This window comes from Heptranchias perlo, chromosome 24 (genome assembly GCF_035084215.1).
Source record: "Heptranchias perlo isolate sHepPer1 chromosome 24, sHepPer1.hap1, whole genome shotgun sequence".
NCBI lineage: Eukaryota > Metazoa > Chordata > Chondrichthyes > Hexanchiformes > Hexanchidae > Heptranchias > Heptranchias perlo.
This window is the reverse complement of record NC_090348.1, coordinates 17842535-17862083: the sequence shown is the minus strand read 5'-3', so window position 1 is coordinate 17862083 and position 19549 is coordinate 17842535. Positions and strand designations below refer to the sequence as shown.

Genomic DNA, 19549 nt, shown 5'->3' with positions numbered 1-19549 from the left:
CGAGGCCCTTTTACCCCAAAGGCTTCTGCCAGCAATTTTGTCCTCAGCTTCCCTGGGCCTGCTGGTACCCTTTCCCCTTCCCTTGTGCTCCTAAAAGCTTCTGCTTGCGAGTTTCCCATGCTGGCTTCTTGAGCTTAGCCCTTCTGCTTCTGGTGCCCCATATAGTTAGCAAATACATCATTAAGCACAATGCGCACTTGGAATGCTAAACTGCTGGTTTCCCGGATCAATGCCGACAAACCGGCAAAGAGCAGCCAGCAGGGCAGGGAATGGGAGGGGTTTGCAACTCAGTATGAAGAAACCAGCAAAGTGAGCCAGCACATTATGAGAAATGGGGTTGGGGAGGAATGAAATTAGGGGGCACCAAGTGAGTACTTGTAAACCATTAAAGAGCAGCCAAACATTCAAAGGCAGTGGGAAAGGGAGCCACAGAGGTCATCAAGAGGAAAGGCAAAAGAAAAGATGCCAGGAAGTCAGCCAGCAGGCTAGGGAAGACAGGAAAAGGAGGAGCAGAAGCCATGAAGGGTTGAATCATAGAATAATACAGCACAGAAGGAGGCCATTCAGCCCATTGTGCCAGCTCTTTGAAAGAACTATCCAATTAGTCCTCTTTCCCCCTAAATTTTTCCCCTTCAAGTATTTATCCAATTCCCTTTTGAAAGTTATTATTGAATCTGCTTTCACCAGATAAATCTCAAATATAGCTTTAAAGTAACTTAAAATAAAACATTAAACGAACTTAAATTTACCAGCAGGGAACTGGCCCGAGCAACGGGGAAAAACATTTAAATAAAACTTTCCTGCAGCACTACTTGGTGAAATTAACTTGGGAAATTGAACTTTGAGGTGCAGCACCACCACCTAGTGTTGGGAGGGTTGAATGGCATGTTTAATGCCAAGCCTGCATACTTACAGTTAAAAGTCAATACCCAGGTGTTACATCCAAGCGTGACAAATTCTTCATAGAAGGAGTTGGTGCAGCAAACAGAAAGTGCATGCTAGATGCAAGGTATATATATATAATATATCTCTCCATTGTTATTTGTGTGTTATCTAATACCTCCTCTGCCACCCCAAGAATTTTGATACCCAACTTGGCAACTTCTCCTGAGGAAAGATACTGTTTAATAATAACGCAGCTCAGTTTTCTCCACAGATTTCATAGCAAAGCACAATCATATTTTAAATTCTAAAATCAGCATTTCCACATTATTCTATCCAGACTTCATGGAATAAAGATGAAGTCAGATTAAGCATTTTATGCAGTTCCAATTTCAACTTTCCTGTACTTTGAGAAGTATGTGAATTTACGACAAACTACATGCAAAAGGGTTGAATTGAAAGAGTACAATGCCATTCCTAAAAAGTCAGCAACTGTATGATATAAAATGCAGCTTCAATTGTTAAAGAACTTAAAATGACGTATACCTTTATCATCCCGTCATTGGAGCAGCTGGCTAGATATTTGTCATCGGGAGAAAAGCTACAGTGGTTAACAGATTTCATGTGGCCAAACAGAGTGTTCTTACAGCTTGTCCCTCTCAGGTCCCAAATCTATAAAATACAGAAGAGAAGTAACATATGATTAGATTGAAAGTGAAGCAAAATATAGTTTTCATTTCTGCATTACATTAAATCCATTTACCCGTAATTCATTATTCATCTTGAAATAGATTAGATTAAAGTAACGTACAGAGAGAACTTGGGCTGAATTTCATGAAATGCTAAAACTACACAATACAATTATACATTGCCCTCACTAAAATAACTTTTGGAAATAAAGATGTAAGCATAGCATGCTTTAAAGACTCGAAAGACAAAAATTGCAGTGATCCGGAACATGTTCAGCAACAAGTCTCATATCACAAACTATAAAATATATATAACACAATTGCATTTCCTAAATTATATGGATAGCTGCAACAAGCAAGTGCATTACATGTTGGTAAGAATGCCACCATCTTGCCACTAAAAATAGCTGCATGACATCTGATCAAAAATGCTTGTGCAGTATGTACCTGTTGATGTCAACTCCATGCAAAGCTGATGCAGCAACAGAAACTAAGCATTTTAAATGTTTACTACTAACAATCTCATTTGTATGCAATATACAGAAAAACATTCTCAATCAATTAAAGGCATTGCATTTCTTTAGAGCAGTTTCTTGATCCAGTGAATCCACTAATTGTGCTCTTGGCTTGTAAGTATTTCCATTACTCCATATTCATTTTTCAATGTATCTATATAAACATTTTGAAAGTATCCATCATATCAGCTTAACATCCATACCTGTTATATTAATGGAATTGATAACCAGGAGCAAACTTAAGTAGCTATACAAGAGAAATCTAATAAGTGCCAGTCAACGTGGCTTTAGAAGGGGACGATCCTACCTAACAAATCTCTGACATTTTTGAGGAAGTGATATCCCCGTATGATGTGGTGTACTTCGATCTCCAAAAAACCCTTGATAAAGACTGGAAGCAGTGGGAATTGAAGGCAAAACCTGGATGTGGATAAGAAATTAGCTGAAGGAAAGAAAGCCGCGGGTACTTTTGTAGGCATGCTAGGGGCGGGGGTAGGGGGATAGGGAGTGCAGTGCCCCAGTTTCAGAACTAGGGCCTCTACTGTCCCTAACCTACATTAATGACTTCGGTACAGAAACCCAATACGAGCTGGTCAAGTTTGCAGAAGATACTAAACTAGATTGTCAACAATAACTTGTATTTATATAGAGTCTTTAATGTAGAAAAATATCCCAAGGAGCTTCACAGACCTTTAAATGAGGTAAAGGAGATATCAGGAAGGGTGATCAAAAATTTGGTCAAAGTTGTGGGTTTTAAGGAGGGCTTTAAAGGACTAGAGTGAGGTGGAGAGGCAGAGGGGTTTAGAAAGGGAATTCCAGAGTAAGGGACCTTGATGGCTTAAGGCACAGCCACCAATGGTAGGATTAAGGGAGGGAGGGATGCACAAATTCCCAGAATTAAAGGAACAGAGAGCTCAGGAGGGGGTCGGAGGGCTGGAGGAGGTTTCAGAGAAGTGAGGGATGCGAGACCATGAATGGATTTAAACATGAGGATAAGAATTTTAAAATTGAGTTGTTGGTGGAACAGGAACCAACATAGGTCAGGAAAGACAGAGATGATGGGTGAGCAAGACATGGTGCAGGATAGGATATGGGCAGTAGCGTTTTGGATGAGCTGATGTTTATGGAGGATGGAGGATGGGAGACCAGCCAAGTGACCATTGGAATAATCAAGTCTGGAGGTGACAAGGTGACGAAGCAACCAGAGACCCACAGAGAGAGTAGATAAATGCTGCAAACCCATGGCAGATGAAATAAGTGTAAGCTATTAAAAACTGACAGGAAATACATTGTTATCACAAGTATACCATGGATGGTGCAAAGATAGCTAAAGATGCAGCAGAAAGGGATCTGGACACGATTGCAGAATTAGCACTGAACATGTAAAATAAAACAAACTCAAAAGACAACTCACTTACTTTCAAAAAAGTGTCATTGGAGCATGTCGCCAACAGAATCTTTTGCTGTGAATGTGAAAACTGACAATAATTGACTTGTTCACTATGTTCACTGTACGTCTTAAATAACTGTCCAGTTATTACATTCCAGACCTAAAGAGAAAGAACTTTCATTAGATAGTAGGTAGAGAATACCATTACCATTAATACACGGCTATTAAGTAACATTCTTGCAACTGAACACACTGCAAACTGTTTGCAGACATCACTGCATGAAGATGTGGGTCAGAAAAAAATTCATCCACTTCTGCTGGTGTCTCTTACCTTGACTGTTTTATCTGATGAGCATGTGGCTACAAACTTATCATCTGGTGAAAATGCACAGCACAGCACTTCATCATCATGTGCATCGATGTCCAAGAGTTTCTCACCGGTCTCACTTTTAAAAATCTACAATAATTTTTTTTTAAAAAGAAGTGTTGAAACAAAAGATTTGATTTCCGGCACTTTGTACAATCACTTATTTACTTTAAACCGTCAAATGATCACTCGAATGTCCCTTAACATGTTGCTAGAACATACGCTCAGAAGGCAATTTCAAAACTTTCTATGAGGTTCAATTGAGAAAGATTTACATTCCTTGACCCAATTAACATTTTGAGGAATCTCATAGAGCACTGTACTGAATAGTGTGGAACATTATTGTTTGGGAGAAGTAAATGTGAAGTACTGTTCCTTACTATACAGCTGTGGAGAGAAACAGCCTTTTATTTAATCACCACTTTGTCCGTGGAGGCAAATTTTGATTTTTAAAATCAGCAAATGGCAACCCAGCAGTGGGTTTGTTAGTAAGCACTTTGATGAAATCAGTAGAAATTGGTATTTTTGTCCTATAGGGGTACAGAAAAGTAGTGGTTAAGTTACCGAGCAAGTAATCCCGGGAACAGGAGTTCAAACCCCATCACAACAGTTCGAGAATTTGAATTCAGTTTTTAAAAACTGGAAATAAAAAGCTGGTGCTAGCAAAGGTGAAGCTGTTGGATTGTCGTAAAAACCCAACTGGTTCACTAATGTACTTTAGTGAAGGACACCTGCCTTCTTTACCCGGCCAAGCCTGTATGTGACTCAAGTCTCACACCAAAGTGATTGACTCTTAACTGCCCTCTGAGTGGCCTAGCGAGCTTGTGTAGTTTAAAAAAAATTAACAGCTGGGAACTTTTTAAGCTTAATTTCTAAACTTTATACCGGCTGCAGAGGATGCAACGCCCAAGTAGTGAGAAATTAATGTCACTCTAAATTGGATTTGCAGGACAACATCTGCATCACATGCAGGTAGCATTGTTTCCTCGGGTTAGGCAGATTGGCTTTCAAACTGTTTTATGGTCGTGCCTCCTCTTTCCAATGCAGCCTCTCCAGAACACTCCCCATCAGTGACATCACCAGAATGGTCCAATAACAAAGGTGCTCCCAACCCTGGGTGAGTCTAATTTTTGTGTGTGTAGATTGGGGAAGTAATTTAAATAAAAAGCATTCCTCCTAGGCTTTCTTTCCCTTTCGAAAATATGGCAAGTCATGTTTTAGGTCACACATAATAATAAATGCGGTTTCATTGAGCACTTTAACTGCCACATAAAACAACAGATAACATGACGTTTAGAAATTAGAGCTATCGAAGAATCAGTATAGTATTAATATTCTGTTTCTTATATTTTCTAGCACAATACTAGGTTAACTCACAGATGGATCAAGTATTTACATTTAGCAATTTTATAACATTAATTTGAGTTATTTACCTGCAAGGTTTTATCTGCTCCACAAGAAGCTATCTTCAACCCATCATGAGAAAAACAGGCATGAAAAACAGCATCACGATGAGGTCGAACAACAAGGCGAGACAAGTTCTGCAAGGTCTTCTTGTTCCTATTATTTGAAAATATCCATTAACCCATAGTCATGTAGAACAGTACTTAAAAACATCTTGTTTTAGCCAGTTTGAAATACCACAAAATTCCAAATAACCAACAACTTAGTTACATAGAACAAGGTAGGTTGAAGAGGTAGGTGGTGAGCAGGCTTTCAAAGGAGACTAGAACGCAAGCAAAGAATAACAGTTGAGGGAGACAGTTCCAGAGTTTGGGGTCAAGGCTGCTGAAGATCCTAGCACTAAAGGAAGAGCGGCGAGAGGGGGGAAGCAAAAGAGGCCAAAGTTGGAAGAGTAGAGGGTGAGCGTTAGCATCTAGGGCTGGAAGAGGTCGCAGAGATAGACAGAGGCAAAACCATGACAGATTTGTAGATGAGGATGTGCTTTTCCATTCAGTGCTGTGGAGGAGATAAGCTAATGGAGGTTGTCAAAGATGGTGTAATGGGGAGTGAGATTTAGTGTGGGACAGAATAAGGGCAGCAGATCTTTGGATTAGTTGGAGTTTGAGAATCTAGCATTGGGAACACTGTAGAAGTCAAGCCTTGATCGGAGCGATCTCAGTGCTGTAGTCAGGGCAAAAGCAGAACTGAAGGGAATCAGAGAGTAATGGGAAAGGTGAGCACAGAACTAAGTAGTGACGGTATACACAAGGATCTTAGAAAAGGAAAGTTAGAAATGAGGCAATCGTAGATGGGCTTTCTGAGGAGGGATGCTGATGGCAGTTTTGAAGGATGGAGGAATAAAGACTGAGGAAAGGTGGACTATGTCAGTGAGCGCTAGGTCAAGGGAAGGTAGTTCTGTTGTCAGGAGCAGGTCAAAATTAAGAGCACAGAAGGGGATCTCATGAAGGAGATGAGCTTGATGAGGACAAGGAAGGAAAAGGGGGAGAAGCTAAAGAGTGATTTGAGGAAAGCCGGTGTATTGGGAGGGCTGGTGGAGGATGTCAGTGGCAAGAGAAGAGGAGAAGGAAAAGACTGAGATAGCTGACCAGATAGTCTCAAAACTCCAGCTGAAGGGAAAGTGGGATCTGTAGTTAAGGTGTAAAGTTACTGAAGTCAATATTAAGGCCAGAGAGATGCAAAGTTCCCAGTAAAAAGATACAGTTCCCTGAGTTGTGAGAGCTTCACTGGAACAATGTAGAAAGCCAAAGACAGAGGGCTCAGAATGGGAGTGGGGCAGGGAATTGAAGTGGCAAGCACCAGGGAGCTCAAGATCGCACATGTGGAATGAAATTCCTGATCTGTGTGTATATATGTGTATATATATATATATATATATATATATATATATACACACATACATACACACACAGGCACGTTGAAATTACAACCAGAAAACAGGCCATTCGCCCCAAACAGTCCGTGTTGGTGTTTATCCTCCATATAAACAGTAGTCCTAATCCCATGCGCCAGCTGTGTTCCCAAATCCCTTTATTACCTCTTCCTTCAATCACCTATCAAACCTATTCTTAAATGTTGACATGGTCTCTGTTTCAATCACTAACAGTATGCTATTCTCCACACACACAGTGTGCTATTCCCCAGCAACAAAAAAAACAATCGTGCAGTCTCAAACCATTTACTGCAACATCACTTTGGTTCAGATCTTGTAATTCAATCATGGGAGTTGCTTTCCACTATGAACACTCACTGTTGATAAAGAACAGATGTCAGGGTCAAGATATAAGAAACCACTTTAGCTCTGCTCTTGCAACTTCTGATGTCATCTCAACGCTCGATGTGTTACTGGGTTTAACACCCTCCAGCGCATGTGCTAGCTATATACACATACGTACCAGACAACTACTGTTAAATGGAGGGCTGCCAGCATATTTGTATCACAATTTTTCCACACTTTTAATAACACGGTTATAAAGTAAACTGCAGAACATTTAAAAATAAATGTAACAGAAATAGCAGCAGCAGTCCACAGTACTTCAAAATTTCAATCCAGAGTAAAACATCACTTCCATCACAAACTGTGTTTCTATTAGGCCAGGGAACTGCATGGACTAGAATGCTCAGCATGTTTTCCTATAGACATAGATAAGACTAACTGAGCCTGACACAAACTTCTATTGAAGGGGAAAAATAACTGATGCAAATAACCTTTCGCTGCAACACTATTTTGCCGATGTTTTCATCACAAGGTCAGGTAGGAACAACTCAACATGGTTTCATAGCAATTTTAGACAAATGAACTGTGATGGAACTGGAGCTTCCTGCATATGACACAAATAAGAGTCGGAAACACATGTAAGTTAAGCTATGGAATCAATAACTTCAATCCCTTTTGAAGATTATAGAGGCCAAACAATGATGATATTTGCAGGTTTTTTGACATTATACGACCTTTAGATACTAACATCCATTCCAAGTAGACAGCTCCTTTTTTGGCTCGTTCCACAGCCTGCAGTTTTGCTTGACGGTACACTTCAGAGGAGTCAGGCTGACAAAGCCCCAACTGTACAATATCTGGGAAGGGTTTCTGCACGAGGAGATGGCCTTCCAAAGACAAGAACTCTTGAAAATTCTCCCGCACTGTGCTGTTCTGTAAAGGAAACAGCACATAGATTTTCACCCATGATATATATATATATATATATATATATCTCCAAAAAAATACTAAGATTTCCAAAAGGATGACAGGCTAAAATGCTCTGCACTGTGAACCTTCAACCTCAAATTCAACAGAAAATAATAATGTTACATCATTTGAAAGTGTCAAATCTCATTACAAAACAAATTCAGTTTGTCATAAACCTCCCTATCAACATTTTCTGCCCCACCTCTCAATGTCCCAATTAAAGACCTGTTCAATTTCACGTTCACTCTGCAGTTGACATCCGGACAAGAAACTTTCTAATAATGAACAGTTCACAACAAACTAGCAGGATCCAAGAAACCATTTTTAATGAATATTGTGATGTAATCAAGCAAAAAGTAGAGCTCAGAGAAAAGTGATAATAACGATTCCATAATTTAGTGTTGAAGTATTGACCTTGTTTTCAATAGAGGAAAAAAATATTGATTGGAGACACATTTTTATGACGATGAGAGGTATGACATATAGCATGCTGTTTAACTTATTATGATCACAGAACTAGAGAACATAACTACATAATTAACACGGCCCTAGTGAATTTGAATGCTTTTTTTCCTCTGAGTTGTAGATGTGTGGAATAATCTTCCACATAAAGCTTTCAATGTTGCGCTGATTAACTCTTAAAAACAAGACAAGTATATGTTTAAGAATATGATTGAAGACTGTAAGAATTGACTGCAGAGGATAGGTGACATAGTTAATTGGTATACAGGCTTTCACCTTTGGGACTGGGGCTCAACTCAAGCCCAGACTGATGAAATCTCCTGTCTTCTTAAGGGATCCATGTGAAATAAATCAATATTGCCTCAGCCAAGTTCCAAGTGGGCAAGGACCACAACAAAAAATTGCCCCCATCCATCACTAATTAGACATTTCAGTTAGGGAGGCCACAGGATGGCAGGCATTGGGAAACAGGAAATTACACTTGAATGCAATAGGAGGTGTTCTTCTGAGGCCAGAGCTGTGCTGGATTGTTGGGTGGAATAGAGAACTAAACATGCTATAATTGACTTGCAAGCAGTTGAGGCTGACAATGGAGTCAAAAAAAGAGGAAATGGTCCCAACACTAATATCCCTCAACTTGATTCACATAAAATTCACCAACTAAATATAGGCAATCAAATACTCTATGGCATGAATAACCAACCTGGATTTCTAGAGCCACATGTTCTTCAAACCCCAATGTGGACCTTGTGGCCCAGGCAACTCAGTGGCCTCGTGGCCAAAGTCAGAGGTCCCTGCTCTAAGGAACACAATTGGTTTTGTGCTACTGAGGCAGACCATGGATGAGACACTACTGAAATGCAACTCATCAAGAGTTGAATAGCCTGAGTTGCAAGGTTGCATAAATATCCTGGAGGTTTGCTTAATTGTATTCAATGCTTAGGAAGAAATGTCGCAGAGCTTCATTTTCTTGAAGGTTTCATTTGTGCTGGATTGTCATTCCCAGGGCATAAAGAGTTTTGGGGAGAGTCTATGATAGGACAAATTGTACATGGTCTGTGGAGAGAATGGGATTGATAGGCTGAATGGCTTTTCTTCATTTCATACTTTCTTATATTCTTATTGTATCAGTGACCAAAGCAAACACTCCACTGTTTCAAACCTGGCTTAGAAGTGAAAGCACAATGTTTTCCAGTCCTTCCAGATTTATGTTTTTAAACAGAATGTAAGCTTCGTTAAGCAAGAGCTTAACATAGAAAAAATAGCTTATGGTCACTGAAGCTTAAACACCACTAAGATGTGTTCTAATCATGTTTTTCATTGGTAATTGGATGTTATTGTGAACCACAATTTTTCAACTCGTAGTTAATCACATTAGGTGTCAGTCAGAATTGGGACTCCCATTCCATTAAAAAAAATTATAAAAATTTAACAGAACTATTTCGACACTCAACCATTAAAATGTGACCTTGCAAAGCCTTTGTTATCCTGAAAGAACTAAACGACCCTGGCCCTTCACTTTGGTCTGTTCCCATATAATATGTAAGTAGTGTTGCTTCAATAGCAAATCCCAGTACTGCCATTCTACAATATAGCTCAATCTCAGTATTACAAATTTATGATCAATAGAGTTTGTTTTATCTGTTGGTTTCAGCGTGGCTCACTGGTAGCACTCTCGCCTCTGAGTCAGAAGATTGTGGGTTCACGTCTCACTCCAGGGACTTGAGCACAAAATGTAGACTGACACTCCGGTGCACTGTCGGAGGTGCCGTCTTTCGGGTGAGATGTTAAACTGAGGTCCCATTTGCCCTCTTTCAGGTGGCGTAAAAGATCCCATGGCACTATTTCAAAGAAGAGGAGGGGAGTTCTCCCTGGTGTCCTGGCCAATATTTTTCCCTCAGCCAACACCTACGTTTTGGGACGTCCTGAGGTCATGAAAGGCTCTATATAAATGCAAGTTCTTTTTTTTTATTGAGGTTTGAAGTTCTCTTCTATTTTTAAAACAAATAGGAGAATTAGACGTACAGTTATTTTATAACAAAAATATCTGCTTAGATCCTTGCAGCATTGTCTGGACCGCTTCTTCCGCACTGATTATCTACAGATTGGTAGTGTTTATGGTGTTGGGCTAGCAACCCAGGAATCATGAGTTCAAATCCCACCATTACAAGTTGTGAAACTGAATCCAATAAAGCAGGTAATTTGGGGGTTAGCAGCAGGAAAGAAATCACAAGTGCTCTGTCCTTCAAGGAAGGGAACCTGTCACCTATAACTGGCCTACATGTGACTAGTCCACTCTACAAGGTTGACTCTTATTACCCTCAGAAGTGGCCTACAAAGTCACTTAATTATATAATTACTGTTGGGGCAGCAAAGAATAGGCAATAAATGTGGCCTTGCCAGTGTCCCTACATCTTGGAAACTAATTTTAAAAATCTGAAATGCATTCCTTCAACAAAAAAAGACTGTTCCCTGTTCAAGCATACCTCTGTCATTCTATTGCTGAGAATCTCTCTCCATCTTTCTAGCTTCATATCCTTGCCTAAGTTACACAGCCATGGTGATGCCTGGTGTGTTGGATTGTACCGGAGGTATCAATATTGACTGCTGACATACAAATCTTGACATCCTTTGGGGCAAACAGCAGTATGTGACCAATGAAATGTACAAAGGCATCATTTACTGTAACCAAGGAATTTAGTATAATTGCTGAACCTGATCAAGAATAAGTAGATTGCATTTGCAAATCTATAAGTTTTTGCTGAGATTATTAAAAATAGGAAAATATGGTGACTGATTAATGTTCAAAAGTTATAACTGTCGAAGAACATGATGAGCGATTTAGGTGGATTTTTTAATGATACAAAAATTAACAAAGAAACACCCCCATCTTAAGGTTATATGGATTTTAGGTAATACTGATGGTCCCATGATAAGTATATTGCGTAAAAAGAACCAAGTACCTACAATTTCTGCCTGATTCCACTGATGACATCTTGAGCTATTTACTAGTATGGGAAAGAAGAATAGGCTATGACCAAAAACATACACCACCAGTCGTATATAAAAAAAAATTCAAATCACTATTCTTAACATACTGCAGGCAGTGCATTTCCCCCATTTTAAATTCAGTTATTGTTGGGATCAAGTTATGCTGGCGTTCCCTTGGCAACCCTGATTCCTAGCAGCAAATGACCTTGTCTGTTGTACTGAGTGACAATCACAGTCTCTGCACTCTTAATCATATTACGTTGAGAGGCAAGATGGAACACAAATGTCTTTTCATATATTTGTCAACGGCAAGACAATTAAGAACTAAACTGAAAGCTTTGATTATTGTCTGATATGATTATCATCTCAAACACAATAAGATTATACTGCTGTATACATAACTATTTAATATACAAGTGAAAGTCATTTGTAAACATCATAAGGATATTTACTAGTATGAAGAACAACCCACAGATATCTTGGACATTAAAAAATTGCCAGTAAATAACTCAATTCTCATCACTGTTGAATATAATACTCAATGTCACGACCAAGATATTTTACAATTTAAACCTCATCATACATGGTAATCTCCAAAATAATATTTATGCAATCATTCACATCTCACTATTGAATTTAATTAAATTCATCTTTTACAGGAATTTAAATTGTATCTCCAATTTGTTAATAATTTGAGTTCCTTCAAGCTGCCAGTAAATATACTTTGCTTTTCCTGCATATTAATAGTAATAAGAACATCACAACTGCTGCAGGTATAATTCCTGTTGTGTACCAGCAGGATTGGAAGCATAGTCGCACTTTGAACTTGTTCAGAACCATGTTTCACATGGTTGAAATATTTAGCAGCCTAATCTTACTGGATATATTTAACTTTGTCATTTCTTATTGAACATTCAGGTAATTACTACTCTATGTTCTGCAATATATGTTTCCCTTTAACATTATACAAGGGCAGGTTCCATTATAACATTGCCACAGGGGTGCTTCCCACTGACAATAAATTTGTTGACTGTTCTCCCTGGTTACACTATCAATTGTTTCAATAAACTGCCTTCAGGCAAATGGGAATTGATAGTTAAGCATGAAAAATCTAATTAGGAAGGTAGGTATCACAACAATTACAGCATTCATAATTTGTGCTATCAATACTTTATGTAACTTTATTTCTGTTGGGATTCTCAGCTTATTCTTCATACCTGAATTCAACTACATTCAACTCCTGAAGCAACTCATGGTTAACCAGAATTTGGACTTTCAGGCACTTGTCATAACTAGTGTCATTTGGTAACCTAACAAGTTTTGAACTACTGGAGACATTTGCTGAACTAAAAGTCTCAACAGTCAATCAAATCAGATTCAATAAGGATGGAACCAAAGACATCATTAACAATTTACAAAGAACAATGCCATTTCTAAATTGAAACATTACCGATCCACAAATTCAACATTGCACATATAGAAACCTCACTCTTCCCTCTCTTGGTTGACTGAATTTTCTATAAGCAAAACGTCAAATTACTTTCCACACTCTCCCAGTCACTCTATCCCATGGCAATAGCCACCAACCCGTAGCCAGGACAATCACTTCCCCCACAGCCACTGCTGCAGTCTGCTTTTCGGCAATTTCTTTTTTGAACGTTTTCTTTCCTAAAGACATCAAATCAAGGAATGGGAGACGTTCTTGTTCGCCTACCTTGCTTTTTGCAATATTTTGCAGTGTGCTCGACGGCCATTTTGATTCCGGCTAAACAGCCTCCTACAATCCATTCTCCAGCAGCCAAGCGCAGCACACGCCTCAACCTGGCAGCAAGTGTAGACAGAAGGCCTTGGCTAGGTAGGCACTTATTCAAACATAACAGGACATGCCTGGCACCTGTCATTCATTATGAACAAATTGACTGAGTTCTCTTTTTGGTTATTAAAAAAAAGCCTCTTATCCAAGTGGTCCAAAAGCAAACTTCCCTGGCCCCTCTCTCTATGCTCTCAGACCTGTTTGCTTAGCTCCCAGGCCTATCACCCTACCTACCAGCAGAAACAGTACCACTATCTCCAGTAATACTTTGCAGAGTCTTGCATAAGCCAAGCTGCCAGGAATTTTTTTTTCCACTCTCCACTCAGAGATATATCTCCACTCTGTACACTATGTTCACCTCTGTGACAAAACAGAATACAGGAAACCTGAAAGGGGTCTGGGGTTGAGACATAAGCCACTCATTGACAGAGAAGGATTAGCAAGAGGTATAGAAAGTAACCTTTAACATCACCACCTGCAGCAGAATCCATGAGCATCAACTCAAGTTCGACAAATTTTGCACCTTTACTGCAAAGACTGTAGCCAAAAGATCACCCTCATACACATATTTTGGTCTTGCTCCAAATTCAACTATTCTGGTCAATGGCAAGGGAGACCATAAAACCATGACTGACCTCATAATTCCAGAGAACTCAATCGAATGCTTCCTGGGTCTACCTACTGGAGAGTAAGTGCCCCCCACTCCTATGTTCCTATGTCCACCCCACCCCCCTCCCCAACAAGCAGGACAGCACAGCTCTTGTTACTAGCTGCAAGAAAGTGCAGTTCTCCTCACAACAAACCTATAGCTAAAGCCCTCTGGCACATATTTCAATGTGAATGAGTGTTCAGCCCAGATAACTGGAGAAATGCCAAGCAATCTGGGGGTCCACTTGAGAGGCTCACTCAACCTCACCAACACCCAAACAAGATCTCCAGAATAGAGAGCAAATTAGCAGCAGTTACCCACACAAAGACAGGCAAGGACAGAAATCCTTGGCCATTAGTTGCCAGGACCACCTCCTTAAGTGTTTAAATAGAAGTGAGAAGTTTGGATTCCAAGAATGGTGTACACACCATTCCCAGCAAACAGATTTTCTTTCTAAATTAAGTGTCAAACATGAGATTGTCACTTGTCAAATGCGACAAAAAAAATCATCTTTTCCCAAGTTATCCACGTGACAAGTTAGTGTCTTGAACACACTGTTCCCAGGGTGCCCAGTTTAAAATAAACCAGAATCTGACGGGAGGAAGCCACTCATCAAATCCAGTAGAAATTCAACAAAGCATTTTGACTCATTGAAACCGAGATGGAAAAAAAACTGTGTTAACCCTTAATACCTTACTGCCTCCTGTGTAAACACACTAGAAACGTTAATATATCAATGCACTCCTGCTATAAGCACCATGCAATCAAAATGGGGAATGGTTATAAACTATATACATCTGTTTCAATTTTCAAGAGTTTACATTACCAAAAAAAATAGAATTCACAGATTTTGGATCTTTTATCAGGAGTACAGCATGAATCAGTGTCACATTCACTGACTAAGTATGACATTCAAATCTTTGGCTACCTAAAGACTTACATTTATATGTTGCATTTCAAAGTGCTTCACACACAATGAAATGGTTAGGTAGGCAAATGTGACATCCATTTTGCGCAATTCAAGATCCCATAAACAGCAATGAGAATAATGACCAGCTAATCTGTATTTCGTAGTGGATTTAGGGAGGAACATTGGCCAGGACACTGCATAACTTTAGGCTCACTCCATTGAACTATGGTCACAAAGTCTGGATTTAACAAGGACCTTCTAGCTTCAGTCAGCCACACTACCGGAAGGGCAGCACGCCACTTGTAGTTGCTGTGATGTTTCTTATGTCAGCAATGCCAGTGGGTTCTACTGTTTAAATTTTGCTAATGTAGGAGCAGCACTGAGAATAGACCTTCCGGGCCTGCAAAATAGCAATATGGCACAAGAAAAATCAAAGCAAATACAAACAGAACACTGCCTGTGGTAGGGTGAGTCACTGAGGCTGGGGGTGCTTTGGTAAATTAGTTTCAGTGGACTGGAAACTGGTAGTGAGGGGTCCTATTTTGCAACTCTGAAACTATCAAATTTCTATTGAATGTATTTCTGTCCAGAATGCTTCAATAGATTGAAGTTCTACTTTGTCTATAAGTACTTTTTCAGCACTACTGGCTGCAAGATAAAATAACATCCTGAAGTATTAATAAAATGCACAGATTTATTGTGATAGTAAGCAATGTTAAACACTGGGGGAAAAAAAATCAGATGTGTAAGTGGAAGTGAAAACTTTGGGCTCCCAGGATGATGTGCAGACCATTCCCAGCATGTCCATTTTCTAAATGAAGTGTCAGACAAAAGAAAGTCACTTGTCAAGTGCAAAAAAAAATTCAGCTGAAGCATTTTAAGTTATTACTAGGTGACAAGTTAGTATTTTGAATACATTGCTCCCAGGGTGCCCAGTTAAAAAGAAACCCTGAATCTGATAGAAGGAAACCACTTATCAAGTCCAGTAGAAATTCAACAAAACATTTTAATTCACTGAGGTGAGAAGGTTTGTTTATAACACATGGGTGCATTGTGTTCCCAGCACGCTGATTATTGATGAAAATCAATCAATAACTTTTGAATTACTGACAGGTAAGCAGTTAAGACAGTGCAGTTTTTTTACATCAACAGCTGTCAGAAGAACCAAGAAACTTATCAAAGATATCCATTTATCACATTTAAAAACACTCAAAACATTTTTAGCTATTGCACCAACTAGTTAAAGTTTCAGGATCCGTGGAGGAGTGAACTGATCCCAACATGGCTATTTTTCAAAGGAAACTAATAACTTGAAATAATGTGAATTAGGGAATATGGAGTGTGATGAATTTTGAAGAAGGTATAATGTGCTAATGAGTCAGGAAGATTAATAATTTTTTGTGTGATAATTACATTAATTATATAAAAGTCATTTAAACATCACTGAGCATTAAACAGCACTCCACCCTTGCCAATTGTATTTGAGAATTTCATGCAATTAAGCTAATATCATTAAAATGAATGGAGAATCATTCCCTCAGTGAAAATGTTTCTACTTCTGTACTGTGGCTGTTTGTTTTGGGAGCCCTGTTTTTAAAAGTAAGTGTGCGCCTTTTTTAGTGCAGCATGTCACCTGCCATTTGTCACCCAAGAAATAGGTAGGTGAGCATTGCTCTGTAACCAGATCCAAGGAAGTACAGGAGAGCAGCCAGAGCACCTCCCCAAAGACGTGACTGAGACCAGGAATTCATTGTGTATGCAATCACAGGTTAGAACTCACATCTTCTGGTCTGGTGCAGTGCCCTGGAGAAACAACATGGAAACAGGCCATTCAGCCCTACCAGTCCATGTCGGCGTTTACCCTCCCTGTGATCAAATAGTTCTAATCACATATCCCTGCACTATTCCCATAATCCTTCTACCACCTATCCAATCGACCTCAACAATTAACCCTGGAAGTGAAGTCCACAGCCTCTCAATGCTCTGTGTGAAGAAGTTTCTCCTACCCTCAGTTCTAAATCTCTTACATTTAATCTTGTATCTATGGTCCCTCATTCTTGGCACTTGATCTAATGGAAACAGTTTTCTATCTACCCTGTCCCATTTTTTCACAATTTTAAACACTTCTACTATATCCCCTCATAATCTATGTTGTTCTAATGAAAACAGACCCACATTTTCAAGTCTTTCTTCATATTTGTTATTTCCTCATATCAGGCAGCAATCTAGTGAATCTGGGTTGTATCATCTCTAAAGCCTAAACATCCTTCCTATAGAGTGGAGCCCAATACTGCACACAGTAGTCTAACTGAGGACTTAAGGTTTTATATAGGTTTTTTTTAAATCATTGCCTCTTGGCTTTTATTTTCTATACCTCTTGAGATAAAACTTAGAATTCTATTATCTTTTTTCACAGCCTTATCAGCCCGAGGTGCTGCCTTTAATGTTCTGTGAACCCGTACCCCTAAATCTCTCTGCTCTTCCACAGCACTGAGCCTACATGTATTCAGAATACAATTACTGACATTTATTTTGCCAAAATGCATCACCTCACACTTACTTACATTGAGTTCCATCTGCCACTTTTTAGCCCATTCCCCCATCATATCAATATCCCTTTGCAGTTTTCTTTGGTCTTTAAAAAAAATTGACTAATCCTATTTTGGTATCATCTGCAAATTTCAACAATACTCCTTTCTCAGCCTACATCCAAATCATTAATATACACAGTGAACAGAAGTGGTCCCACAACTGAACCTTGAGGGACACCACTACACACTTCAAAGCACTCTGAAAAAACTGCCCTTAACTCCCAACCAGATAGTCATCCATTAACTGCTTTAGCCAGGGATGTACATCAAACACACTGCCCCCTTGCAAGGGGGGTACATGTTAATTTTATACTCATGTCCTCTAATTTGGGATGTTTTACTACATTAAAGGTGCTATATAAATGCAAGTTGTTGTTGTAGTTCTGCAAGTCAAATAACCTTCCTGTATCTACATCATCCATTCCTCTCAGCATTTTAAAAACCTGAAACATATTTCCTCCATTTCTTTGTAACAAAACAATTGCTGCTTAACCTATTTGACTGCTCATCTATTTGACTGCTAATCAATCGCCCTTAAAATTGCCCCTTGGTCACAACACTTGGTGCCACAGCAATTTTGTTTATTACAAGTACCAATAGCCTCCATTTTATCTATATGAATAGTGTAAACAGCAAGTGACCCAGAACAGATCCCTACAGAACTCCACTGGTTACCGTCACAGCTTCCTTCATTTACTATCACTCTTTTTTGAATATTGGGAAAATTTTTGTTACCTTCAAGTTTTCAGATATAGTTCTTGTCCTTATGAAAGTCCTTAAAATACTAATCAGAGCCTTGTCCATTTTCTCTTTCATAGAATCAGAAATGTTGGCACAGAAGGAGGCCATTTGGCCTATTATGCCTGTGCTGATGCTAAGTTTCTCTCAGAAGTTATCTAATCTCATTTTATTGCTCTGTGTCCTTCAAAAAAAATTTTTAAGTAAGAAAGAAAGAACTTGCATTTATATAGTGCTTTTATGACCTCAGGACATCCAGTGAAATACTTTTGAAAAGCAGTTGCTGTTGTAATATCAGGAAATGAGGCAGCTAATTTGCACACAGCAAAATCCCACAAATAGCAATGAGATAAATAACCAGATAATCTGTTTAATGATGCTGGTTGAGGGACAAATGTTAGCCAGGACACAGAGAGATCTGCAATGCTATTCTTTGAATAATGCCATGGGATCTTTTATGTCTACCTGAGAAACCAGACAGGGCTTTGGTTTAATGTCTCATCTGAAAGATGGCACGTCTGACAGTGCAGCACTCCCTCAGTACTGCACTGAAGTATCAGCCTAGGTTATGTTCTCAAGTCTCTGGAGTGGGACTTGAATCCATGACTGTCTAGCTCAGAGATGAGTGCTATCACTGAGCCAAGGCTGACACTTTAAGTGTTTATCCAATCCATCTTGAAATGCCATAACTGACTAGCTTCAATAACCCTTTGTGGTAAAGCATTTCCAATCGTAATAACCCGCTGTGTGAATAAAAATTCCTAACATCCTCTTTATGCTTCTCATACCAATCCTGAGTAAATGCTCCCTTGTTACTGATCCACTAACCAATGGAAATAATCCAATCTGAAACCCGTTCAAAGTTTTGAACACTCTTATTAGATCCTCCTTAACTTTCTCTGCTCTGGTGAGTACACCTTTTTTTTCTATTAAGAGTCTCATTGTAATTATATCCTCTCATCCTTAGCATTATCCTAATGAATCTTTTTCATGGCTCTAAACAGCTTTCTATAATGAGGTAACCAAATCTGCAACTGTGGCCTAACCAATATTTTGCATGTCTTCAGCAATATCTCATTACTTTTGTATTCAACGTCCCAAAATATAAAAATACCAGAATCCCATTTGTCATTGTTTTTTCCACCTGCACCCCATCTGTCCCCTCGGGTGGACGTAAAAGATTCCAAGCCACTATTTGAAGAACAGAGGGGATCTCCTGGAATCCTGGCCAATATTTATCCCTTAACCAATCACTAAAACAGATTATCTAGTCATTTATCTCATTGCTGTTTGTGAGATGTTGCTGTGTGTAAATTGGCTGCAACGTTTCCCTACATTACAATAATAACTACACTTCAAAAGTACTTCATTGGGATGTCTTGAAGTCATGAAAGGCGCTATATAA

The 19549-nt window shown here is 39.2% G+C and overlaps 1 protein-coding gene across 4 annotated transcripts in view; it reads right to left on the bottom strand.

Annotated features, from left to right (window-relative positions):
- The window catches only part of apaf1 (apoptotic peptidase activating factor 1), a 206046-nt gene that overhangs the window by 117315 nt on the left and 69182 nt on the right, over positions 1-19549 (bottom strand). For 3 of the 4 annotated variants that reach the window (XM_068004839.1, XM_068004836.1, XM_068004838.1), the window contains exons 12-16: positions 7770-7954; positions 5277-5403; positions 3808-3933; positions 3505-3636; positions 1429-1554 (exon numbers count right to left, since the gene is read on the bottom strand). In XM_068004839.1, the coding sequence (XP_067860940.1) occupies positions 1429-1554; positions 3505-3636; positions 3808-3933; positions 5277-5403; positions 7770-7954 (696 nt within the window). The remainder of the gene's footprint in view (positions 1-1428; positions 1555-3504; positions 3637-3807; positions 3934-5276; positions 5404-7769; positions 7955-19549) is intronic. The other variant, XM_068004837.1, reaches the window with a different exon arrangement.